Source organism: Microchirus variegatus, assembly GCF_963457635.1.
Source record: "Microchirus variegatus genome assembly, chromosome: 20".
Lineage (NCBI taxonomy): Eukaryota > Metazoa > Chordata > Actinopteri > Pleuronectiformes > Soleidae > Microchirus > Microchirus variegatus.
In genome coordinates, this window is record NC_139821.1 from 9,306,306 (window position 1) to 9,334,101 (window position 27,796).

The 27,796-nt window shown below is 40.6% G+C and overlaps 3 protein-coding genes across 3 annotated transcripts; 2 read left to right on the plus strand and 1 right to left on the minus strand.

The window, feature by feature from the left end:
* Positions 1-4,295: 4,295 nt before the first annotated feature.
* cdc123 (cell division cycle 123 homolog) lies at positions 4,296-13,610 on the minus strand. Its single transcript, XM_083907370.1, has 13 exons — positions 13,516-13,610; positions 13,192-13,263; positions 12,031-12,094; positions 11,719-11,751; positions 11,386-11,481; positions 11,159-11,265; positions 9,488-9,539; positions 8,703-8,778; positions 8,474-8,596; positions 7,892-7,920; positions 7,693-7,797; positions 5,580-5,717; positions 4,296-5,102 (listed from the first exon to the last, which is right to left on the minus strand). The coding sequence occupies exons 1-13, from the start codon at positions 13,587-13,589 to the stop codon at positions 5,040-5,042; spliced, it is 1,032 nt and encodes a 343-aa protein (XP_083763496.1). The 5' UTR covers positions 13,590-13,610; the 3' UTR covers positions 4,296-5,039.
* A 528-nt stretch (positions 13,611-14,138) lies between these two features.
* Positions 14,139-18,037, plus strand: nudt5 (nudix (nucleoside diphosphate linked moiety X)-type motif 5). Its single transcript, XM_083907240.1, has 9 exons — positions 14,139-14,167; positions 14,402-14,475; positions 14,851-14,918; positions 15,006-15,058; positions 15,132-15,239; positions 15,727-15,822; positions 16,015-16,116; positions 16,796-16,849; positions 16,946-18,037. The coding sequence occupies exons 2-9, from the start codon at positions 14,419-14,421 to the stop codon at positions 17,053-17,055; spliced, it is 648 nt and encodes a 215-aa protein (XP_083763366.1). The 5' UTR covers positions 14,139-14,167; positions 14,402-14,418; the 3' UTR covers positions 17,056-18,037.
* Positions 18,038-19,634: 1,597 nt separating this feature from the next.
* LOC310941603 (FYVE, RhoGEF and PH domain-containing protein 4-like) lies at positions 19,635-27,549 on the plus strand (the record flags this gene model as incomplete). The annotated part of the gene is made up of 16 exons (XM_083906789.1): positions 19,635-19,758; positions 22,221-22,349; positions 22,474-23,038; positions 23,167-23,641; positions 23,742-23,887; positions 23,981-24,137; positions 24,857-24,995; positions 25,084-25,142; positions 25,309-25,452; positions 25,586-25,758; positions 25,977-26,007; positions 26,098-26,187; positions 26,289-26,414; positions 26,501-26,629; positions 26,759-26,896; positions 27,223-27,549. The coding sequence occupies 16 exons, from the start codon at positions 19,635-19,637 to the stop codon at positions 27,547-27,549; spliced, it is 2,952 nt and encodes a 983-aa protein (XP_083762915.1).
* Positions 27,550-27,796: the final 247 nt, after the last annotated feature.

Genomic DNA, 27,796 nt, shown 5'->3' on the forward strand with positions numbered 1-27,796 from the left:
TGCGGGAGGAGGAGGAGGAGGGATGTGGCGGCGGGGGAGTAGAGAGAGAGAGAAAAAAAAAATCAAATAAAGACAACAGAGTGTTTGAAGAGATGATGATGGATCAGGAGCCGTGTGTGATACACAGAGAGAGAGCGTGGACAGTCTCCGTGGTGTCTGTGTGTGTGTGAGTGTGTTTCTGCTGCAGGACCATGTGAGTCTGCCTGCAGGTTACTCTCTCTCTCTCTCTCTCTCTCTCTCTCTCTCTCTCTCTCTCTCTCTCTCTCTCTCTCTCTCTCTCTCTCTCTCTCTCTCACGCACTCTCTCTTTCTCAGCAACTGTCAAACCTCGACGGGATATCTACACCTCCGGTAAGGACTTTCACAATAAAAGCCTGATGTATACATTGTGGTAGCATAGGAATGACAATGACAAGTTGTTAGCATTTGGGTGTTTTTTTGTTAAAGTATTACCATTATCAACAACATGGACTAGTAAAATAAAAGTAATTTAATCAATGTCAGACCTAAGAATACTTTTTTAGAATCTACATGGTGGGTCTATCAAAAATTATTTCATTTATGGCACTGCTGTTTTTCGTCTAGCTATCAAAAATTTAATATGATACGTTAAGTTGGGTTTTCATGAGTTTATTACTTACCGAGCCCTTTACACTGCAGTTGGTGCTCTTTCAAGAAGTCTGCCATGTTTGTTTGCAAAAGTTTGCAAAATGCAAAAACTGGATTATTACATGATGATTAGCTGAAAAACAAAACACAGTTTTAAAAATAAACACCAATTTAAGAAAGAAAATTAAATTTAAAGTCATAGTTGTAGTTTTGTTTTTTTTATATATATGTGTGGTTATAAAGCCTGAGATGTGTCTTTGCTCTCACTAAAAGCATGCCTGCCAGCTGTGACAAACAAAACGGAAGCCTCAAAAGAGAGAGAGAATTTCTGGATGTACTGTACTCACCATTTTAACTGCCTTTTTTTTCCTTTTTTTTTTTTAAACTGCAAACTGAAGTTTAAACCGGCACCAAATTCCACACAGAAAATCAGCCGTTTTAGCTTGATCTGCTGGTCTACTGCTGCCTTGTTTGGTAGGTTTGTCACTAAGATGGGCTTAAAACAGCAAATTCACTCAATAACACATCTGAACTTGAGTGTGACGGAGGCAGCAGTGAATCGACAACTACAGTCGGTTTTCCTCGTGTCCCCATGTGCCAGTGTGTCAGCTTAGTTAAGCGAGTGCATCAGCACATGAACCATGACTTTAACCAGAATTTACAAAAAGAGCAGCAGACCCTGACTTTGCCAGTTTACAGCCAGTGTCCTTTAATGAATCACTTTGTTTGGTTTGTAATAGTCCAGGATATTTTATTAGTATTTTCTGTAAAACTGCAGATTTCCATTGTTATATTTGCTTTACAAAAATCGCTGTGATATCAAGTAAATCAAATCCTCAATGAAAATGATCATTGTATCTTCTCTGAGTTATATTCGTAACAATTGTATTTAACGTTAGCTGTTATTGTTCTAACAATGACTTCATTATGTTGTGCTTTTACTTTGAAAACAATATCCCCTATCTTCCGGCGCTACACTGGTACAATTTGCCTGACTTGATTACAGACCTGCTGCCGCCTGCGCTCGTGTTAACGACGTTAACTGCGAATTAGCAGAGTTTCCGCTTCACCACCAACAATGTAATGTGTCACAGATATCCTCGTCTGTTCTTTCTGAGCCTCCCCGAAACATAACATGTGTCATTATATCTAAAAACACAGAGGGTTACTGTGACCGTGAGTGCTGTCCGACACAGAGACGGAGGTGAAGTGTGTGCACGTGTCTGGGTCGGGACGTGCCGGCGGTGGTGAATTCGCAATGCGCCAACTTGATGATGACAACAACCAACCCACTTCCGTCAATATTTGGGGGATCCCCTCGGGAAAAATGGCGTCTGCGTGGATCAGCTGTGACCCGACACAGCTGCACGTTCACCCGGGTCTTACTCGCCCACATAACACCTGGATTACAACAGAGGGACCCTGATCCCAGGACACTGACAGCTGCAGGGAGATGAGGTCAGCTCTCTGCCCACAACACACACGTTGTGTTACTTGTGTGTGATACAGTAGGGGAGACGCAGGCAGGAGGGAGGTGGAGGGGGGGACAGTGGGTTGCAGCCTCAGCTGCTCATGAGTATTCCGCTTGCAAACTACTGCAGCTCTTCCTCCTCAGCAGCAGCAGCAGCCAAGGAAACTCCCCTCCTCCCATCATTCTCCCCACTTTACCCAACACACACAACCTTATCCCGTTTACTCTGAGTCAGCAAATCTGAACCCTGATGAAAGACGATTGCCCCGCTGCAGTGGAGGAAGGAGAGGAGGTTAGGGAGGGTTTAAAAAGAAAGGGGGAGAAAGTCAGGGAAGGGCAGAGCAGGCCTCTTGCGTGCAGCTTTAAAGGTGCAATATGCAACACGAGGCATAGCAAGTTGCAGAATGTTTAGTAGCATCTCGGCTGTGGACAGGAAGAGGCGGGGCAGACTGAGATCTGTCCTTGGATGCCCCCTTGAACCAGTGGAGGTGGTGGGAGAGAGGAGAATGACAGTCTCTCCCAACCCCCCGACAGGACACCATCACAGCACTGGGCAGCTCCTCCAGTAACAGACTTTAACATCCTAAAGGAGTGTTATCGCAGGTCGTTCCTCCCTGCAGCTGTTAGACTGTACAACAAGCACTGAGAATTTAGCGTTACTTTACAGACTCAGTTTAACAATCCGGAATCACGTCACACGCGTCTTTCTCCCGTCAGTCGTCATGGAAACGTGTCGTGCGTTAATGTTGACACGTTAACATTTGACAGCACTATTTATTACTAATTATTAATAATTACCTTATCTATGTAAATTCCTGTGTTTTACACGTTTTACTATTTTCTATGTATTTTAAATGTGATTATGCAGCACTTTGACCATGTTTTTAAAAACAGTTAAATTGGACTGAAATGGTAGATTCTACAAGCTGCGAAAAGTCCTTATCCCATGCACTCGTAAGTAACTTGATGCACACATTATGTTACATGTTTGTTTTCATTGGCGGGAGTGGGCACGATAGCTTACTGGTATTAGGAAAAATGTGTTTAATAAAGTCGATATCTCACAGGGACACTCAGAGCAGAGTCATTGTTAGTAATTGTTTGTAATATCCATGTTTTGTGTGTGTTTTTGCTAATAGTCTGCTTCAACTGGCCAATTAGAGAACTTCCTCTGGTAACGTTTCCCCCGGCGGTAAGAAATGATGTTCCTGCTTGATTATACCTCAGTGGAAGGAAGAGAAGAAAATATTCTCAAAATTAAAATTCTCTTCTGATGAATGCACTTGAGCTAAAAAGTCGAACATTTCGCAACTTCTGCCGCACACATCATGAGCAAAGCAAGTCAACTCACCCCACAAGGCAGTTCGGTAACACTTGACGCCACCACATTCAAAGTGAAGAATCAGAATTCCCATTTTAGAGTCATTTTGCAGTAAGGCTCCTATTGGACGATATCAGCTGTCAATCACACTCACATGTCCCATAAATGACTATTTCCCTTACAAACTTGACATCAAGTTCTACTGATGAAGAGCTGGAACAAGTGACTGCAACCGACAAAGTTTGCCTCCGAGTGGCTATTAAATATATTCCTGCTTCCTGGTTAGCTTCAACCAGCAAGACTTCCACCACCTTTTATATAAACTGTATACTGTGTGTGATTACATTCAGATTATACTTTTTTTCACTAATTATAAGAGATAGATTTGGAAAAAGCCACAAAAACACCTCTCACTGACCATTAAGTTGAACCGACAGCCAATGTATCACCCTATGACCACAACACTGGTCCGATTTGAACGTTTGTCTTTCAAAAACACAAACTCTACGTACAGACATCAGAAGTGAAGCTTGTTTGTCATGTCAGGCTAAGTGAGGACACCAGCTCCAGGTCCTGATGGTGTGTTTACAGTGAGACTTCATTTTCATAATGATGATTCATATGAAACACTCCCCACAATATGTGGCTTGTACACCATTTCCCGTCCGCAATGTTCCGGTCGGGGGAACCATAACTCGCATCGCACCGGCTTTTTCCATCTCACTTGTAATTGCTCTATCACTCTACCAAAGGAGAAAAAAATAAATAATACAAACCCAAAATGAACTGCCGCGCACCGAGCACACACAGCTCATTTAGCTCTGGGCGTAAAAAGCGCAATCAATTTCTAATGTGCTAGTTTACTACACCCACCAGACTGACAGCCGAGTCAATACATGACAAAGAAATTTAATGGTGTGGGTTTTTTTTTCTTTTACAGCAATGCATGATGGGAAAACAGGACTTGTGAGCAGTGCCCGGAGCGACTCGGCGCAATGAGTGTCAAAAGTGCTCAGAGGAAATTGGTAGTGGGAGATTGAGAGGCAGGGACGGCTGCGAAGAGAAGAAAATTCAATGGAGCCAAGTCATAAACAGCTTTAAGTGTTAAATAGGGAAGTCTTTCACTGCCATAATGACACACAACACCCAGCACAGTTACAGTGACACTTGTGCCGTTTAAATCCAGGAGGAGTTGTGCAGAAATGAAGACGTATACGCAAATACACAGTTATGAAATTGTGTTGGTTTTTTTTCACCCCTCTTAAAAATAATATTACACCAAAACTTTATGAGACTGCTGAGGCCTCTCACATAATGACTGGCAAGATGGCCATCAGCAGTGTTAGAGGAAGGGGAAAACAGTGACAGAAAATGAATCCTTAATAGCCTTTTAACACAATGTGTTAATTTAACGCCATGATTAAAAAAAAAGAAAAACTAATTAAGAGACGCCTCAGATACAACACACACGGTTACCAGAGAGGCAGAAGGAGAAACTTGGTGATAGTTTTCAACGAGAAAGCTCAAAGAGAACAGAAGGACAGAGGGTTAAGAGTCACTTCATGCAGAAAGCATTATATATATATGGAGGATTCTTCGTACACTAGCAGCTACGTTTCAGGATTCAGGGGAACAGTTTTCACTGTGGAGCATTCTCCTCTTCTTCCTCCTCTTCCTCAGACTCTTCCTGTTGGCTTTTCTTCTGGGGAATTTAAAAGAAGGGAGAGGAATTGTAAAGACAGAGCCTCGATCTCAGTAGTAAACTGAATTCTAATTCTGCTCATGTTGTATTGTTAAAGCAACTGTGAGTGAATATACTCTCTCAGTGTAGTGCGTCTAAGCCTCTGTCACACTAAAATGAGTGGATATACCCTGAATTTCTGAACTTCTGTTGCTGATAAATATTTTTCCAAGGTGCTAATAAAATAAAATAAGATAAAGTAGTATGAAATAAAGGAAATACAGCGAGCTCTGGACAAAGCCTGGGTTTAACCATCTATTTGCATGTATTTTTAATAGCTTGTGTCTGTATTGACATTTCATCTTTCTATATGAACTTTTACATTTATTTAACGTTTCAAAATAATAAAAATTGGGCGTTAATGATCAAAAAAGCATAAAAAAATGTGGCTGACTGACTACTACTCAACAACACTTTGACGATTTGAACGTGGTATACCAGCTTGAGGAAGTCGATGAGCTTGTAAGCGTCTTCTCCAGTTGAGAGGTCCACAAAGTCTCTCGGGATTCTGTAGCTCAGACACGGACTGGGCTGCACCGTCACCTCACTGGTGGTGTGGCGGAACGCCGGAGCCTCCTGCACACACACACACACACACACACACACACAAACACACACACACACACACACACACACACACACACACAGAGAGCCGAAACTGTTTTCACTCTTTAAATGCAGAGATTCTCTTCTTCACACATAATACATGTTGGTAAACAGTGGCTGAGAATGTGTGAAAAACACTACAAGTGTGGAGTAAAGACTGAAAACACTTTCTCTTCTCAGTCTTCTCTTAATATAAAAACCCTCAGTGTTCTTTATAAAGGTTCACTTGTAAAGTAAAGTCACTGCACCTGCTCCTACACAATTGCCTTCGGTTTGACTATAATGTCTTCCCTGGATCCAAAACCACACAGAACGGCTCTGCCACTTCATTTAAGAGTCATAAAGATGTGAAAATGAAGCAGAGAAGACTGTAGTTGAAGCAGCTCTGTATTTGTGTTCAGTGTGTCATTAAACAGTAACCAAAATGGTGAAAATGTCACTTCTCTACATGTTTGTTGAGAATACAATCAGTGATGTTTGCAGACGTTGGGCCCTATTAAAGTGTGTGTGTGTGTGTGAGAAGGATTTTATTTACCTTTTAGGACCTTTTCTGGTATAAATACTGACCTTATCAGGATCAGCAGTAAACATATCGGGCTTTCACACCGGCAGTTCTCTGTGCCATTTGAGGTTCCCAAACCCAATTTGAACTGGCCGGTGCATTTAGACTGAAAAAATAACACGCTCAGTACCGGAAGATTTGGTTCTCAAGGGAAACAAGAAATACCTGGTTCTTCCCTGCGAACCGTGACATCGCCAGTGAGCGTGTGATATTCTGGGTTCTGAAGATGAGCGGAAAGTAGAGGAAGTATTGAGATTTTGCAGGTGTTGCGTTTACTTCTACCCGAGTGACGCGGATTAACGTCCTCCCCACATGGGTTCCTCTTAAACTGGTGTGAACATGGGGTGGTTCGCCAGAAAGCACCAAGGTTCTGAGGCTCCAGAATGACACCAGAGCCAGAACCAGAACCGTGTCGGTCTGAAAGCACCCATAGAGACCAAAATATGGTCCTCATGAGGCAGAACCTCACGTTGTTCAGACTGGCCAAATAAATGCACTGTCCTGAGAAGAAGAGCTGCACAATCCTGTTTGCGTGTGTGTGTTTGGCTTTTTTAAACACATACCAACCTTTAAAACCATTCAGATTTGGTAAGGTGGTTAGTAACAGAAGAGATTTTTAGCAGTTTAACTCCACCTTTAACATACTTCAAGTCTTCAATGTGCTGTGTGTATTCTGTGTTTAAAGGTCCCATATTATGCAAAATCAACTTTTTAATAATTTAAATCCTTATAATTGGGACTCTGGAGGTCCTATCAATTCGCAAAAAAAGATGACTCACTCATGTTTTTGTGGTCCTCCTCAGTCTAAGTACGGGAGATAAAACACACGATGTTGACTTCCGCACTCACTGGGACGTCACAATGCGCTAAATTCCTGGAATTGTTGTCTCGCGGAGCTTCGCTTTGTCCGTAAAACACACAAGAGTGCTGGTGAGGGCAACGGTATCCGAAAACCGGAAGTCCGCAAAGTCTGCAAAAAGTTCTGTTCTTGGCTCCACAGTGCAGCACAGAGTTCTACACAAACTTCCAGCCTCAGAGTATTTATCCGTCCAGTGGATACATGTTATATATGACGGCAATGTGCCTGCTAGAGTCTGCAAATGATCACTTTTCCAAATAATAACTGCTGTTAGCTCCCAGTAGTCTCTGTGGCTGATTTCATTTCCTGTCCCTTAAGTTTCGTTTTACTTTTTTAATTTTTTAAAAAGAGATACTACTAAACCGTGCGCTCTGAAAAGGGTTGTTTTGGCAGGGTGATTGAACTGCTAAGGTATTTTGACCAAAGCATGTCACAGACATGTTCATTAGGACACCAGGGAACTAGTTTAACTTGTCCTTTAAATGAATGACTTTCTGTAATGAACATGTTTGCCGATGGCTGACCTGCTGCTGGGAGACGTCTCCTCCAGATGTCAGCTCCTCCCAGCTGAACAGCAGTGAGTCTGTCACCTCTCCAAATGGGTTCAGATCGATCAGCCACACCCTCCCCTGCAACACACACGCACACACAAACTTAACAGTCTGCAAGGGCAGCGTGTTTGACAATGGATTTTTCGCAGACAGAATTCATCAGAGTGCTTACCTGGCTGTCTCTGTAGACATCAAACACGACTGCAAAAGAGACAGAATTATATAAACCGTGGTGAGTTTCATCAATACGAAGTAAAAAAAAAAAAAGAAGCTGGTAATACTGTGTCAAATTAAACTTTTAAATCACAATTCAGAGCAAAAACAATACACTCCTTCAAAGCCTTCCCTGCCTTTGACTGAGCCATTAAAAATGCACACCATGTCACATTTATTGATCAAAATGTCTTAACACAACAAGAGAGAGTGTGTTATATATTTTGCGGAGTTGTCTTCTTATATTGTCCCTTATGCTTCCAGCAAGTTTTAATCTGTCATTTGAATCAAGGTGACACAATAAAAAACTTTCTATGCAGCCTGACTCAATGAGGGATTTTAGTCATCAGAAGTCTGGATATTGATGTCATAGTTCAGATTTTTCCGTTTAACGTAATGACACACTGTCAGTTTAGTATTGTTTTGACATGGAGGATCAGCCTGAGACACATTCAACAATATATATTTCATAAATGAAAGGCATAAAATGGAGTTGTTAAAAGGTGTGAGGAAGGGGGGAAAAGAAGGTGGCGCTGCTCACAGTCTTCGTCGAGGAATTTGTACTGGATGTGCTGGCTGAAGAAGTCCTGTATGGCCTGACTGATCTGCTCCTCCTGGTTCAGGACGTGCTGGTAATACTGAGTGTAGTCTCTCTGAGAAATCGCTGTGAGATTAAACAAGACACAACCGTCAGTCAGATGACCTGAATGTGAATTTGAAAACAACCGTGTCTAAAACACTTGGCTGAAACTATTATCGCGCTGTATTACCGATCAGTTTGTTTTCTTTGACGAAGCAGCGAAACTCTCCACCGGGAATGAGCTCGCTCCACTTTCTCAGGACCAGCTGACGACAGAAGAAAACACGTGTGATTCAATCCATGTTTGAAACCCAGGTGTACAAATGTTGCAAAATATGACCTTAGGTTTGTGTGGTTGCATAAGGTATTTACATGTCAGAGCAACTGACATACATATGACTGTTCTGAGAGTCAAACAGGGATATATTGCTCATTTTCCTGCACCAGAGTCAATTAAAATAGATAAACTTCTGGACTACTGCAGCCGTCCTTGGTCAGTGGTGAATCTGCACGAAGGATTTCAGAATCCTAGGTCACAAAATGACACATCTGAAAAAACTCATGGAGGCACTGGATCATCAACTATTGTATTGTGTGATGTACAATCGCTAGATTTATCTATTGACTTTGGTGCAAGAAGTGAGCAGCTTAAAAAGCAACACAACTTAAATTTCCAAAGAAAAAGGCTGTTTAACACCGAGATAATAAGTAAATATTAATACATTTTAAAATATCAATTCAAAAATATCAAAAAATCTACTTAAGCAAGCATAGATTTAATTCAGAATCTTTGTGTAATGCAAGCCATGTTTTCACTGAGCTGATTCTCAGAACAGGCAGAGTGAATGTTAACTATGTAACTACCTCACATGACCCCACTCCAGAGAACCAGAACTATCCCTTTAATATACATACAGATGTACTTTCACACACCATGTGTAACAATGCCTCATACAGTATATATGTTTTAAATACCTCATAGTTGATGACAGGATCAGGAGAATCCTTGTCACTACACTGAAGAAATCTGCAAACACAAGTGTGTTAAAATTACAAAATCAGCAGCACGGGTACAATTGGAGCTTTTACTCCACTAACTCTGAAATTCTGAGTTTCAAAGTTGAGGTTTAAAAAAAAAAAAAAAAAAAAAAAGTCCATTCCAGTCCAATACACGAGCATACATCACAAAAACAGCTTTCCCAAGGCTGTGCACTGCACTACATCATTCAGCGAGTTAAATGTTCGTCGTACACGGCGGAGAAGCGCGAGACATAAATCTACATCGCAATAATTCCTCCACAGGCATTTTCACTGCAGACTCTCATCAGCCTGAGCCTGAGCAAACCTGGCTATTTGCTAACGTTGATTGTCTCATAAAGTTTTGAAGACTAATTTATTCTTTGTGGACTTTAAAATGGATAAAATTGCCTCTTTTGCCCATCAATCTATTGATTAAATATTCATGTCCTGAATTCAGCACAGAGCAGAAGTGCCTATGGCAGTAATTACAGCTTTGAGTCCTGGCCTTTCCAGACATTTTATCTGGGGCTGATGTCTCAGCTTTGGCTGGGCAACTGATCAGCTGCTTTCAAACATTATATATACAATACATATTAAACATACATCTATACACATGTCCACATATATGTAAATAATGGGGCTGCATATCACAAATCAAATCACAATACCTGTCAGAAAATGTCTTAAATCTGACATTCTAACCACATTTTTATTCAAAATTCTATATTATTTTGAACGTGGGATGTTAAGTTAATGGGCCGACAGTTTCCTTGTTTTTTTGTGTGTTTTTAGCATGTTTCTCCATCATTTACTCTCCTCTACCCTTTTATGTGAGCACACACACATGGAGTGGAGTGAACATTTACACCGGTAAACAATGAATTAATTGTTTCTCAAAACATAAAAACAAGGCTGAAATCAGCACATGTAAACACATTGTTGCTCGTCCTCCATGAACCAGGGTAACACAGTAGTGCAGCAGTGGGCACGTCCTTTATTATTCATGATATTAAAGTACAAATTATGTAACTGAGCTGTTAAGAGCGTCTACACAGTGCAGCTAATGAGAAAACAAAAAGCATCATAGGACTCCATGTATTAAGTCCTGTGTCTCTCTCTCACTCTCTCTCTCTCTCTCTCTCTCTCTCTCTCTCACTCACTCAAACACAGTCAACTTCACTCCTCTTTTCATTTCCGAAAGAATCTTATTGTTTACTGTATATCAACACATAACAAAACAAACACTTTAATTTGTATCTCTTAATTTTTCTTGAGTGATATCGTCAACGCAATATTCAGCAACTTCATTGCATGTTTTCCTAAGCGCATACTAGTACCCATCGGAATCTAGCAGAGGGCGCACATAAGGTTTTCTACTATATGTTAATATTTATTTTTATATTTATTAGTGCATTGAACGAATTGTCATTATAAAATCGTTCAATCGTGATTTTGGGAAAAAGTGCAGAGGGGACAAAACTAGCTAAAAGCTAAACATTCTATTTTATGCATTGAAAATCCAATCCCCAACTCCAAGTAAAGGGAAAGAGTCTGAATATTTACTGTACCTACAGGAAAAGCAAAGTAAGTCACATGTGTGTCGATGTTGTTGGACACCAAACTTACGGCTGTGTGAGGTCGTGGGTGATGAAATCTGAACTTTTAAAGAGCAGGAATATATCACTGAGGCTGTGACACTGCAAGGAGCTGTTCAGAGCAATCCAATTAGCATCCTGGAGGAGAGAGAGATAGAGAGCGACAGTTGGTTATGTAAGGCTGAGCTGAGGAGAGCAAAAAAGCCTTTTAAAAAGCTGAGGGCAGTGTTATTTTTTTCTGATTTTTTTTTTTCTTACCCCAGGAGCACTCCAGTTGAGTTTGGGAAAGACACGGCCGCCCAGGGCATTTATTGCCTCTAGCACTTTAGAGGTGAATTCTGGGAACTCAGGAGCCTGGCAGACACAATCATCCTTGCATTATTAAATCATGAAGATGAGGACAACACAATAGATTAAATAATTCAATTAAATAATAAACACACTCCATTGCAGAGAGCAGTAATTCATCATGGGAGTGAAGAGGAATAATTATGTTCAAGCACGTTGGCTGAAAAAAAATCTTTACACATTTGCAGAGGGTTTAAAAGACCCAGAGAGTGTATTTTAACAAGAGACCACTGACGTACTTACTGTGACAGTGGTGGTTGTCTCATCATCTGACCACTTGAGGACAGTTCAGGGCCCAGCATTAAATAAAAGAGAAGATTAAATGCAATGCATGCAAATAACTCACAAATAAAATAATTGCACAACCACATCCAAGATTATTAAATGTAAAAAAGGTGCACCTGACATAACTTGATAATCTTCCTCATCTTGTAACAAATGCAAATACTTTAAAATACACAACATATTTTGGATAAATGATCATATTTCTGTCTCTGAACCGAAAGCAACAACAAAACCATTAAAAAACCACCTTATTTTCTGTTCTGTTTATACCTGAATGTCTTCCTCTGCGTCAGAGTTGTTGTTGTTAGTGTGCGTTTGCTGTGTGCTGTGGTCACTGAAGAAGAGAAACCAGAGAAACAAACAAGACTTGAATTTAACCCATTCATTAGACACACATTAGAAAACAGCTCAGATAATCTAAACCCGTAACCTGTCTCCCACCCGCCCGAGAATGGTGATGAAGAAACTACAAATATGATGATCAGTGCAGAAATATGTAAGACATCAAATATTATATATTTAATATTTAGTAAGCAAATAATTTTTTACTTTGTCATGAAAATAGAGCTAAAATTGGTCTCTTACTACATGAAGTCCAGTGCACATTGTATGTATACCAACCAGCAATATAGCAAATACGTACATATCACAAAGACTGACTGAAATGCATGCATGTGTTTATCTAGGTCTACACTGGCAGCAAACAGTAATGATTTTAACACTGTATACCTATATATTTGTTTATGTTACAAGTAATATATTAAATATATTCAGTTTTAGCGCATCACAACACAAAGTATCGCAATGCACTGTATAAAGTAAGGCAGAAATCTTTACTGTTGTCAGATTAAATAATATTACATGTTTTCCTATTATTGTGCAGCACAACTTTTCAACAATGACAACATTTCATAAACACTAGGGCTGCCTGCAACTAACAATTATTTTCAAAATCAATTAATCTGTCTATTATTTATTCGATTAACCGAGACATTTTTTGGTCCATAAAAAGTCAGAAAATGTTGATCAGTTTTTACCAAAACTAGTAATGACGATGTTTGTCCACTAACCAACATGTTTCCGTTTTAATGATTTAATTGTTATATGGAGCAAAGAACCCAGACAATATTCACATTTAAGAAGCTTTAAAAACTTTCTTTAAAAGCCGATTAATCAATCATCAAAACAGTTGCCAATTAATTTAGTAATCAATTCATAATAAACGCTGACCTCATCAGGACCAGTAGTTCTCATGGAGACCAAAACCTGGTCTTAATGAGAAAAAACCTCGTTTCGGGGGAAACTGCTGAAGCTCAAGTCTAATGTTTGAATTGCGGTTAGGTTAAGGTTAGGGATAGTTAATGCAGTGTCCTAAAGAAAAGCTGTGAATATGTCCGTGTGTGTGTGTGTGTGTGTTTATGTGTCTCTTACCTCCCAGAGACTACCAGTGTCCCATCGTCCAGCAAATAGTCAATTACATTCTGAGGCAGTGGGAGAATAAGACTGAAGAAAAAGAGAAATTAATTATTCGGATAACAACGACCAACACAGAGATAAGGGTTGAGAAGGTATCTGCATAGAAAAGACAGTGAACAGTACGTTAACACCGTAATAAACATGGGAAGAAAAAATACAGGCTACAGATCCTGATCTTTCTGTCTCTGGGTTCTTATTAGCTGCGTGGTTAAATATGTTATGGGGCAGCAACAGAATAAAAGAGCATCCTGCCTATGCAAACAAGGGGCAGCTGTTTACCTTTTAATAGTATGTTTCTTGAATATCGGGTACCAAACCGAAAACTGACAGTTAACAACTTGCTCCTTCTTCATGCTGCAATATCCTGTAATGGAAAAGTGTCCATCAGTGAATATCTTCCGAACCGCTGATATTTTCATAACTCTCTCGATACTATTTTCTATCACACATACCGCATTTTTAGGAAGAAATGGGTTTAAAGTACTTACATTCCATTAATATCAAACGTGAATGTTTATTTTTATTACGTACACTAAGTAATAAATGTGTGTTTTCTAATGGGGACGTTTTTTGGCGGTGCACACGGGGGCGTGGTCAAAGTAAACTCCGCTGAAATGAGATCGTATATGAACAGGAGTTGTCACTCGGTATTCCTTAAAGGTACAGACGTAACGTCCACCTCAACCACAACACGCGATTAAAATAGATTCCAAGTGTAACATAATCGTACACATACTTTCTTTGGACAAAGGGGGAGCACTTCCGTTTGGTAGGGACGATATATGCATGTATAACAATTATAAATTGCATTATTATTTTTTTTAACTCGAGTCAAGTGAGGTTTGCAGTAACCGGAAGTGGTAGCCGAGTGACACATCAGTGCCTTTGGACATCTTTGTTCCCACTGACTAGCGAACGGTTGCTATTTCACGTGAGTTGAGTTTATTTTTAAAAAATGATCGTGTCTGCGTAAAGTTTTAAACACACCTTTTCAAAAATGTTGTTGCCACTGTAAATCGTGACACAGCGATTATGTGCAAGAGTAACAGGCGGCGTTCAGCTTGGTCGGAGTTGAGTAGCTGTAGCAGTTGCTAATTGGGCAACCCATGACCAGAAACCGGGGCCGTGGCGTGAAAACTTAACCCGTCTTCTCATTCATTTCCAGTCGTCCACGTTTCGACAATGAGCAACAGTGAGGAACCCAAAGTGACCACAACTCCACACATAATGAAAGAAGAGGTATGTTTGTCATTTCACGCGATCTTTCTTTTGTCTCCATCATCATTTTCCACTTAATGGGCATCCAAGTCACACCCCCACCTCGGAACATACAGTAAACAATGAACAGACACGTGAGAATCAAAAAGAACACAAACTTTGGACAAAAGGTCCAGGTGGACTGATAGACTAAGTGTTTATTGTCAGTAAAATGTACTCGACTGCAACCATCAATTTGCAAATGTTTCACCTGCAAGTGAGTACAAATTCACATTTAAAACCATAAGTGTGGCTGTAAAGCAGCTGCACAGTTATGTGATATTGCATGATTTTGCTGTGTTAAGTGCCTCTTGAGGCCACCTCAGCTCAGAGTACTCATGCTGCTCTGTGTTCCAGCTCATGGCAACAGGAAATTGGTTGAAACTTGAGAAAACTACATACATGGACCCAGCTGGAAACACCAGGTACAGTCCAATCATTCACTAACGTAGTTTCAAAATCCAAGCAACCTCCATTGGTGGTGTTTTCATCCCCCGTTTTTCATCTACTAGAACCTGGGAGACAGTGAAGAGGACCACAAGGCAAACCAACACAGTAGCAGATGGTGAGTGTCAGTTTCTTTCTCATTTGTTGACACGTTATTAGAGTTGTTTGGGTGTAACACAACTTACATGCAGGTGTGGGAATCATCGCACTCCTGAAGCGGACGCTCCACAAAGACTCTGTAGTGATGGTTAAGCAGTTTCGTCCTCCAATGGGATGCTGTACTCTGGAGTTTCCTGCAGGTCAGACTGTTTCTCACTTGTGATCGTGGATCGGCAATTCATGAAACTCATCCAAATAGACAGCTGTGTCTCAATTCAGGAGCCGCCTCTTTAAATTTGAAGCTTAGTTATGCTAATGCACCATGACTCGGCTGTCTCATTTTGCTGTCTCATTTTGCTGGCTCAAACAAATGTGGTTTTTCCGACACCAAGCAACGAAGAAGACCCAACAAGTGTATTCTGCCGGATGAACTGAATGTTTTCAAACAAAACACATGTTTTCAACTCCATTGAATATCTAAATGTGCACTTTGTTGGCTGTTGGTGATCAATCCCTCTGGACCGTCTCACTTTAGTTCAGCCTACACTGTCTATGTGGCCGATGAAGGAAACCCTGCCCTCATGGGCTGCATAAGCTGCATCCTCCACACGAGGCAGCCCTTGAGCTGAGACACAGTTTTAGTTTTTTTAACAACACACTGGGGCTGATGGGAATTGCTGTGCTCAGGGTTGATTGATGAAGGTGAAACGGCAGAGGCTGCTGCCCTGAGAGAGCTGAAGGAAGAAACCGGCTACAAAGGCGAAGTAGTAGGAGTCACTCCAGGTATCATTTCACTGTGGACACTTGATTGTGTTAGCTTCTTCTGCAGGTTCCATTGTTATCTCTTGTGTTTGTTTGAGTGGTTCAGGGGTCTGGTATGCATTTCTGGGAACTACAGTTAAAGTGACTGTGTAAAGTCTTGCATGTGATTGTAAGTAAGCTGTTGGTGTTATAATGATACTGTTTTGTTTGTAGTGACCTGTCTGGACCCTGGGCTGTCTAATTGCACCACCCAAATCGTCATGGTCAACATCAATGGAGATGACATAGAGAATATTAACCCAACACAGCAGCTCGGTGAGTGGACTGGCGACATTCAGCCGTCCAGGCACTTTTCTAATTAAACATGTAAAACTGTAACTTTACAAATCATTGGTGCGTTGTCAAACGAGATCACACAATGCTGATTAAGCCTATCAGCTTCACATGACTCTCTGTGTTTTCTCAGTGTAGCTGAGATTAGATCTCACACTGGACACAGGAAGTGACATGTATTTTGACAAGACAGAACAGTAACATTGTGCCAGTAATGTGAGACGACTCAAAAAATGAGCCCTAACCCTAACCCGTATGACTGAAAACACAAAGAAGCGGCCGTGTAAAGTTTCAAACATTAATTCTACTGCTCAAAAAACCTGATGGGATCAATGCTTTGTGACCTTGTGAACAAGTTTAGGAGAATCTGCAAACATTTTGTATCCCATCAGCTTTTTATTTACACAGGTTTTGGAAGATCTAAAGTCCAGAGTAAAAAATCTCAGAATTGCAACTTTGTGTTTTCATGGATACAACTAATACATAACTTTGTGAAAACATTGCATTGTGAAATGTAAATGTTTGACACAACAAAGTCTAATACTCCTCTCCTGTGTTCTTCCATAGGTGATGGAGGTGAGTTAGATTTTGTTTTTCTTGAAATATTCTCTTACTATTATCAAGTGAACAGTTACACAATGCTTTTGTCTTCCCTTTCCAGAATTTGTCGAAGTCATTCATTTACCTCTTGATGAATTCCAGATGAGAATAGATGGTGAGACTTCTGCGTTTTCAGTCAAGTTACCATTAGGGCAACAAAGAGACCCTCCTCGTCCACAATAACACACACTTGTTTTGTTTGAATGTGCAGATCTGATGAAGAAAGAGAAAATTGTGGTGGATGCTAAAGTTTACATCTTTGCCATGGGGATGGTTCAGGCCTTCTTCAAACCGAGGGAGCTCCCTGTCCTGAAACAATGAAGCACAGGAGAAGAGTTCGAGGAGTAATAACCTGTAGAAATAGTGTTCCCACACAGGACTTGGAAGTTTGGAAAATGCATTTCTTAACGATTACTGGATGAAGAATTTGTCTTGAATTGGGCGTGTAACTAATATTTTTTTATGTGTCGATGAAATGGAATGACTTTCCAGAAAGCAGCATCACAAGTGATGTGGTGCAACGTTGTGTTTAAGTCATTCTCAATATAAAAAAACATACTCACTAAATGAAAACCCTGTTGACACATGGAGTGGACCATATTTTGCTCTCAGATGGATTTACTAAAAAGCCCTCAAAGCCAAAATTATTTGCACTGTTATATTAGGCTTTAATCTTGTATGCCTTAAATGATTTACAATGATTTACAGGTTTTCTATGAGATTATTGTCATCTTATGAATGCCGCCTACTGTATTTTTTATGAATTGACTGTTCTGACATTCCTTATATGTGCAAAATTCACTGCTTTGCTGACTTGTTTGGAGGAACACCAAAACTGTTAAGACTTAGAGTTTAGCGTGATGTAAAATGAGCCCCAGTTGCTTGGTATATTTACCTCTTTCCCTTGGACAAATAGTTAAATGTCAGATTTTGGAGTTCGTCTCTCAAATTAAAATATTTGCTGACTCAGTCACAAATCAACCAAGAATCGGAGGACTGAGAAAGCATTAGATGGTTGAGGCACATTCCCCAGTACCTAATTTCCTCTCAAAGCATCATGGGAGCTGAGTAAATAAGTAAAATAAGTATTGGCCACAAAATAATTCCTGTAGGGTGATAAGATATACATAAACTATTTACTGTAGTGACAGATGAAGAACAGAGAGAATTGCATTTCTTTTCATTCAACACTAATGTATCTGATGGAGAATCATGATTGTTTTTTTTCTGCTCCCTGCTGTGTCTCTAACATCATTGTGGTGCAATTTAACAGACACTTGCTGTACTTACTTGATAAACTAGAAATGAATTACCATTTAATAAATTGATACTACCTTTGCTTTTACTGGGATCTGGACTTCTTTTTACCAACGCCTGAGCAAATACACATAGCACATGTATTTAATATTTCACATATTACCCTACATTTAACTTTTAGCTATGAACTAAGCTGCTCACTCAGTCCAGACAGTTCACTGGTCTCTGCTGCCCCCTAGTGCTTCCTACCAGTACAACAGTGGGGAAGAGAGCGAGGGAAAAAATACAGTAAAAAACCTCATGTACAGTAATATTGAACTAGAAGCCCATTACAGTGTCTATCGGAGGTGGGATTCGAACCCATGCACTTTTGCCGCGCTTCGGCATTTTGACCAATCACAATGAAGAAATGGCTTTTCTTGGTCTGTTCTAATTAAATATTTCAAAACTTTCTTTGTTTCTTTAATGTTCATAAACAAACAGAGACTCCCGTCCACAGTTCATGGCAGCTAGAAATACATTCTATATAAACAAAGGGCCACATTTTTAAAATTTTCACCATATTTCTGAGTGCACGTTTGAAAGTATAACTTTGAATAGAAAAACCCTTTCATCCATGTTTTAGAGAGCATTCCCAAAAAGTTATGAATGAGAACGAAAACATTGTGTTCAGCACATTGATGTACTTACATTTCGAGTTCAAAGTCACATATTCACACAACTTTGAGATTAAATAAAAATAGAAATTTCCACAAGTTCTGACCAGGACTGACTAGGTTGTGTGCAGTACATCTATGACTGCTAGCATACTGTAAAATCAGACATTTTTACTGTACAGTTTAAGAGAAAGTTTAGAGAATTTCAAATTAATAACTTTAATTCATTCAAAATGAAATGTTCCACAGTGGCACTTTTTTAAAGATGACCTGTTAAGGAAGTTAAGATAACTAATGAAAGTTAACTGACTGAGCAATAACATTATTTTTCATAATCAATGTGCTTTCAAATATGCACTTAGAGTGTTTTAATTTGAAAACCGGATGTCAGTGCCACTAGAAATCAGCCTGAGTCGTTGGATCACAGGCTTTATATCATAAAAAGCCTTTGTAAGGAGGGTGTTAAAATTAAGCTTCAGATAGTTTGACCATGGAGAAACGAGCGTCAAAACAAGAAGTGTTTGTATCTAAATCACTGTTAAAATTGTTCAGAATAAACTAAATATACAAGGCAAAATGTGTAACATATGTCCAGTCTAGTTATTTTAATATAGAATAGATATTTAAATAAATAGATGTTGTGAACATCACTAACATCTTCTGGTATCTTTTATTTACTGAACACTTTCAGAATGTTGTGTTTAATGACTGGATAAGTATATGGATAAGGGGAGTACTGGCACTAATTTCTTCCCACTTTTTAGCTTTAAATGTTAAAACAGTTGCCACAGATCACAGGTCAAAAATAGATGGTAGAGATGAGACCATTCCGTCAGGGGTGAGCGTGTGATTTGATTGGTTGCGTGCGACTGTCAATCAGTGGCAGCTCGGGAACATTAGTGGCGCTGATTGAGGCACGTGAATCAGTGGAACAGCGTGAGGACAGTGGAGCCTCAGTATTCTGTTTAGTTTTTTTGCTGATGTACAATGTTTGACCTGAAGAAAAGGAACAGTCTGACTCTGAACAGCAATAGAGAGACGGAGGAGTTCAGACGAGTGGCAGTCAGACGGAAGGTCAAAGGTGCTGAGGTGGACTGTGTCTCACAGACAGGTGAGGTATCATTAGGCATCATTATTAAGGCTGCGATGGCAATTGTGCTTGTGTTAAGTTTGTGGAATTATGGATAAGAGTTTGTTTAAAAAGAACCAGACATCATAATATCAACACACGTCTCAATCCAACTATTCATTATTCCAAGTATGACCTTATTAGTAGGGATTGCCTTATTTTTACTGTTGTCTTAATCAGGTTAATATTGGAATATTTTTCACCTCACCATGTACACATAGTCACTGAGGGGGCAAACGAATGAAAGCTTTGAATTATAATTTGATAATTGCGGGGGTCTCTGATACAAATTTCTTTTAAAAATAATCAAAATTAATGCAAATGTATGACAATATAAAATCCACATTCTTACCTTTTTTGAGCTCTTTTCGGCCAAAAGTGCTGAACCATAGACATCAACACAGCTACCAGCTCGCTTGCAGGGATACTTTCAGTTCCATCGACACAGGTATACGCTGAATGTACTCCAGTTGTTGGCTACCTTGCAGACAAGAACTCCACGAAGACCATTCTCATTTATTAGAAATAACCAGGGGTTTCTCTCCCTCCACTGATAGTGTCTCCACTTCAGTAGCAGTCATACTCTGTCGACATCCTGCAGCACCAGGTGGCGTAGCAGAGCTAGCATCATTTCCCAGAGCGGAGCTAAGCTAATGCTAGCAGGTGTATTCTCGGCTGAAGTGTTTTGTTTTTATTCCTTCTGGGGGAAAAATAATAATAATCCAGGTTTGTAGACCCCGTTGGCACCAGTGCCCTTTTTCGGCGGCATAATAGTCTCTTCGCTACTTTTCTAATTTAAATTGAGTCAACTGTTGGTTCTCTTGGTTTGACTATCTTGCTGGTTCAAGCACAAAGTCACGGCGCGTATTATCCTACAGCGCCCCACAGTGGCGCGGTGGGGAAGTGCAGTCATTGTCACTGTCACTGGCGGTTTTGTTGTAACATGTTTCTGTATGTAAATTATACTCTTTACAATGACAACTGTATTTGTGATTAAAATAACAATTAAAAATGTTTTTTTATTATTATATTGTAACGACCCCTACAGATGTACAATTTTACTACCTTCACGGGAGCCCAACTCCTCTTTATTTGAACTAAGCTCCTATTGGCTCCCATGTAATTGAATCTTCAGATGCTACTGTAGACGCTACAGCACATATGGGCAACATAAGGCCCTGGGGCCAGAGCCTGCCTGCCATCCAGTTTTATCCGGCCCGCGGCATCCTCTCCGTTACCTCATGTTCTGGTTCTTGCTCGGCAGTGACGGCACACAGTTGTGATATTAAATTTTGTGATCTGAGCGAAGATCAGAAACGGCCTCCAATTCAAGTTCTGATGTGGTGAAACGTGAAGAAACTGCAAACACAGACCAAACATTTCATTATTACACCTTCACATTAATGGCATTTAATTAGTGAAACACAGCCAGACATTTACTTTGAAATAGCCACAGGATTTTTACAGCCTTTTTACTTGGCATATAAAGATGGGTTTAATGATTTTTATTCCCTAACCTTCATAACCTTTTACCTGTGGCCTTTAATTTGCTTCATTCACATCAATGTGGCCCTCTAGAATGCAGCCTGCCCCTGCTCTGCAGTAACATCTGAAGGTCAGATCTCAAATGGCATAAAACAAAAAGATGGTGACCAGGGCAACAAACGGGGCCATTAACATGACTCATTCATGTGTGTGTATTAGAATACAGTGCAGAAATCAATGTCCCCTGATTGAGCCTGGACTTTGACTGTGAGACCTGTGTTTGCCACTTTGACACACAGCAGCAGACCCATCTATTTACATTTGATGAGTATGCTTGTTTCAATACTGCTAGATGCGATATTCAGTAGTATCAAGGCTTAACACATAGTTGCAGTTGGGAGAATAGCAGCTGATCTATGGTAAGTCCAGGAAAATACATTTATTTTTATTTTGCCAAGTGTAAGACAAGAACACCACCACACATCATGTCTGTCAATTTAACATAGATAAATGTTTTTTTTTTTTAAAGTGTGAAACAGACAGTGGGTGGCTAGGATAATGCTATAATCCACGCTATAATAATATTTTGAGTATTCCAAAATCCATTGCAATTGTGACTTTTAAGTTGAGGTTCAGTTCAATATTCCCTGTGCAATAGACCTAAAATGGTATTTTGTCTCTTGGATGCTAACATGTTGTTGCAAAGGGTATAGGCTCTGTGACGAAAAAGCAGAACTGAGAAAGCAGAAGTGTTATTGAGAAAGTAAGCACTGACCCTTTCCTCATGACACATCTGTTGCATGCTTGTAAAGCCAGGAGTAAACTTTACGGCTTTACCTTCTTATACGAGTAACACATTACTATCAAACACAACTATGGAGTTCTACTGCAGGTAAGGGGGAAAAAACTTCAAAACTATAATAGAATAGAAATAGTAACAGTCTGTGTCTTTTTCCTAGTGAGCAGTGGAGTGTGTGGCACATACAGCTGTGGCTACACTTGTGACAAAGTCTGTGGATCAGAACCAAGGTGTGCAGAAGACCAGAACAAAACAAGTCCAGCTAAAAGATCTCCCTTAAAACCACAAGGTAGGCTAAAGTCCAGTCTATTGCTGCTTGATTTCACTGCGTTGTCAAACCTGTGCATGTACAACAATGTAATGTTACTGCACATTAGCCGAACTTCATAACAAATGATGTTGTTTATTTACAGTACCTCCTAAACCAGCTCACCTCCTGAGTCCTCCGGTGAGGACAGGACAACATCCGGCCTACAGTCCCACTTCAGGACCCCGCCATGTTAATGTTGACCAGAGTCCTAACAGATGTTATGGACTTTCTGTTTCCTCTGTCGGTCCAGCACAGGGCCGCTTGAACTCCCCTAGTCCTGTTCGAGGTGGAGGGGGCTTTGTTTTGAATGGAGTATCTGCAGCACATATCAGCCCTGCCAGACAAGCTCAGGGGATTCCAAGACTTGCAAGCAGTCCAGTTTTAGGATCTCCAAGCCCAGGCAAAAGAGGCATTTACAGCTGTAGCCCATTTAAGGAGGGAGGACACAGTCCTGCCAAGTTATCCCCAAGAAACCGTAGTCCTCTCGCGGGAAAACTGCGGACCCCCAGTCCTGTTCAGAAGAAAATGGGGAGCTACAGCCTTGGCAAGAACTCTAAATCCTTGCTGGGACTGCACAGAATCCCAAGTGGCAAGACACATAGACAAGAGAAAATGACAGCAAAATCTTTGAGTGTACCCGACTTGATTGTTTACTTGGATGAGAGCAGGTATTTGATCTTTTGTTCTGTACTTCAGTGACCTAAATATCTCCCCATAGTATCTACAACATTTAGACTGCAGTGATCTTCTGTCAATTATTTGAATATATAATCATTAATCCTTTTGATTTCTGCAGAAGTTCCAATGAAAAAGTTGATCGATCTCCACTGAAACTGCTGAAATCGTCCAACAGCAGTGGGCCTGCCATCATCATTAATGCTCCAACCATCCAAAGAGTCAATCACAGCACAGATGAAGACCACCTATCAAGCGATGGCAAAGGATTTTCTCAAGGACAAACTAATGGCATAGTGCAGAGCAGAGATTGGCCAGTAGTGAATGGGAAGAGAGTGATTGACAAAGTGGAACAAGGCATGTTACCAGTGGAATGTGGTGCCAAGTTTCCCTGCCAGTGCAACAGGGCTGCTATGGAAGACGAGAGGATTCACAAGGATCCTGTAGGTGAACAAAATGAGGAGGACAAGAAGCGGGAAAGAGGTGAAATGGAGCCAAACCCTGAAGAGAACCCTGAGCAGAAATTGTATAAGATAGCCAGGGAACTCCTGCACACAGAAAGAGCCTATGTAGCTCGCCTCTATCTGCTAGACCAGGTCTGTAGTGTTTTAACAGGAGTTGGTCAGTGCTCTTTTTGCAAAAAAAAAGAAGAAGATAAAACTAACAAACATGCCATGCCTTTGCCTCCCAACACAGGTGTTCTGCTCGCGTCTAACAGAGGAGGCAGGTCGAGGCTCATTTCCTGCTGAGGTGATAAGAAATATTTTCTCCAACATTTCCTCCATCTACTCGTTTCACAGCCAGTTCCTGCTGCCTGACCTGGAAACCTGCATCAAGCACTGGTGGGTTGGCTTTCGTTATAACACACAACAACAATCCAGAGGGAGAGTAACATTTGACCCTCACACAATTTTTACTTCCCCACTTTCACCTAGGAGTGAGAGACCAGGCCTGGGTCACGTTCTGCTGCAGCACGCACCCTTCCTGAGGATGTATGCGGACTATGTCAGGAACTTTGACCAGGCCATGGAGCTGGTGAGGATCTGGACAGAACGCTCCTCTACCTTCAGAAACATCATCCAGGAAATACAGGTAAGATGCATTCACCAGATTTTACAACACCATTTATGTATTCCTGTGCAGTAGAGTCTGACTGATTTATCAGTTTTTCTATAAAAATAGGACAATATGAGCTTTTAGATGTAATGGTGTTGTTTATGTTGGTAGATATGTGCAATATCCAAACCTTTATTTTACATGTGTTGCAAGTAATGGTATTACTGTTTCATATTTTTGCTATAATAGTTTCAGATGTTTACGGCGATCAGTACTGTGCATATATGCTTACCTTTTACATAAATTGAGACAGAAAATGTTAAACGTTGATCAGTGTTCTCAAATGTCTAGTTTTGTCCACAAACCAAAATTATTCACTTTTAATGATTTCTTTATGTGGAGCAAAAAAAACAAAGTATTCACATTTAAGAAGCTAAAACGATGAGAAATCTTGTTTTTATCATAAAAAAAAAGCTTCAAACCGATGAATCGATTATCAAACTAGTTGACGATTAATTTAGTAATCTATTATTGTTTCAACACTAATGCTGCTTGCATCTGAAAGCTGACTCTGTCAAGTAATACTATCAGACCTGACTGAGGGAGCGTTTGTTTGTATACAGCTGCAGTGCATGGATGGGTGATATCAGTGTCACCATTGGCCCGCCAACAATCCATATCAGTCAGGCTCTACCACAAAGTCAAATGACAGAACTCTGTACAGAACATCAGAATTAATTATATACTGTGCTCAGAGTCAGGAGGCGTGCGGCAGCTTGACCTTACAACACCACATGTTGGAACCAGTCCAGAGGGTTCCACGCTATGAAATGCTGTTGAGGGATTACCTGAAAAAACTGCCCAAGGAAAATCCAGACTATGAGCTTGCTCACAGTAGGTGTACTACACTGCACATCCACTATATCTCATAATAATAGCTCATTATGTCTGTATGAGACGCTCCCTTTGTGTCCTTCCACAGAGTCTTTGGAGACCATTTCCATGGCAGCCATCCACTCAAACAGCGCCATCCACAAAGGTGTACGTTACCACATCATTTTACCATTCTGAATCATTTTCATAATAATAATAATTATTATGAAAATGACTTTTCACATGATTTGTGTGTAATCATGTGATCCATCCAACACAAAACTGCATTTACATTTGTGAACTACTACTTTTCTTACCATGTCTCTGCCTGCAGGAGAACAGGAAGCGGCTGCTGGAAATCTACGAGATGGTCGGAGAGGAGGAAGTGGTCAATCCAACCAACGAGTTCCTCAGGGAAGGTCGTCTGCTCAAGCTCGCTGCCAGGAACGCATCTGCCATGGAGAGACACCTGTTCCTGGTGAGAGCACTGATGTACAGAAACGGAGCAGAGTTGTGTTCTTGTCGAGACAATGGCCCCATAACCTGTCTAATTTCTTGTATCTGTCAGACTGGCCTAGTTCCCTAAATGTTTGATTACATTTTCTCCACAGTTCAACAACTTCCTGCTGTGCTGCACTCCAAAGTTCTGCCTCGTTGGCCAGCGTTTTACTGTTCGGTGTAGGATTGGAGTGGAATGCATGCAAGTGCAGCAGACCAACAATGAAGACCACCTATATACATTTCAGGTCTCTGGGAAGGAGAAGACTCTTGAGCTGCAGGCCAGGTGTGTGTTTGAGAGAGGACTAAATGTCCTGGTCTATTTCAAATGATTTTGCAGCCTAGTAATATTTTAGTTAACATAGTTAGTGTAATGAGTAGATTAAGATACTGTGTCCTGAGAATATGGCTGTATTTTATATAAAACTTCCTAGGGTAGATTGAATGCAATAACCTGCATTTCACTTAAAATTTATTTTTTTGTTCTTCTGCTTTTTTTAAAAGCACTGAACAGGACAGAGACGAGTGGATTAAGGTACCAGGGAACTTTTAAGTCCTGCACAATGTTTTTTTTTTCTTTTAAAAAAGAAAGTAATTTTAATTGTTTCATCTTTCATTTATCCAGGTGATTCAAGAAGCTATTGATTTGTTTCAGAAGAAAAATGAAACCTTTAAATTGGCTTCCAAGGAGGTGAATGTGGAAGAACTAGAACCAGTACGTTTTTTTGTTATTTTTTTTTAAATATACATTTGGGGGAAAAGTGATCATGCAAAGATTGAATGGATCATTCTGAAAGACGTGAACATATTTAACAGGCTGAGGAACTCGGCCGTCGAGCCCCGCGCTGGATCAGAGACAACGAGGTGTCCTTGTGTATGAAATGTCAGGATCCTTTTAACGCGCTCACGAGACGCCGACACCACTGCCGTGCCTGTGGCTGCGTAAGTGACGAAACGCGCATTAAAGCGTCAGTTGACATGAGCTCAAGAAGACATTTCTCAACAGCGCTGGTGTCTTTGATCATTAGGTGGTGTGTTGGAAGTGTTCAGACAACAAAGTGGCTCTGGAGTATGACGGTAACAAGCTGAACAAAGTGTGTAAAGCCTGTTACTCCATCCTGACCGGTCAGAGGGGAGACAAGGTGGAGGTGAGCCAAGTGTTTTCAAAGTTTGACATTGTTATACTATGCCAGAAAAACACTGGAAATCAAATTGTACAGTATTATATTTAGCCGAGCACTCAGGAAGTCATAAAAGACATCTTTTCCTCATGCTTTTTCTCCCAGTCTGAAGCATCTCCAGTGACCGACATTGTCGTGAGTGGTTTCCTACTCTATGGTGACAAACCCAAGACCTGGCAACACATGTGGTGTGTTATTACAAAGGCTGAGTCTCCAGTTCTTTTCCTGTACACTGACCCACAGGTAAGAATTGTCTCCTATAAACCCTATAATCTAATTTTATATATGCAAGTTTTTGGGGTAACGATGCTAAACGAAATGGTTTCTGTTTGTAATTCACTTCTATTTGGGTGAGAAGTCGTCTCTAGAGGTTCAGGCACATGGTGTAAGTCGTACACGGATGTTGCCACAACATGCAGAATAGTCGGCATCTGACATCATGCACGCATATGGGGGGGGAAAGAGGAAACTTCACTTAAATATTTCAGCACTTTTGTGCACAAGTACACGCTTGGGATTTACTTAGTGTAGTCTATAGCTATCTCATCCCCTTCTCATTATATCTCCAGGATGTGAAGCACCTGCTCAGCATACCTCTGGTGGGCTGCAGTGTGGAGGATTCCTGTCAGGAGCTGCATGGTCAGCCATGTTTCAGGTTAGGTCAGTCGAAAACCACCCACTTGTTCACCTGCGACAGTCTGGACCTGAAACAGCGATGGCTGGCTGCTCTGAAAGTTGCTGTAACAGGCAGGATGCCGACATGCTCGCCGACTGCTTCTCAAATCACCACCAATGACTCCAGATGTGGCGTTAATGGTCGCGTCGGTAACGGAAGTGTCTCCAGCAGAGCGGATCTGATCTGCAATGGCAACAAGGAAACCACGACTGAGGATTGAGGCTCTGTGGAAGACGCAACACGTGTAACAAGCGAATTGATTTAAAAGATGTTGCTTTGAACCACGTTTTAAATGAATGGAATCTAGAAGTGAAATTCAGAACTGAGAAATGATTTCTTCACAAGTGGCTGTGCACTTTATTTCAGAGATGATTTACAGTAAAATAAATAAATAAAGTGAAAGTGTTTTAACATGAAATTGGACCTTCAACTACGAGGATGTTTACTCTGTGCCAGGATGTCTGGAG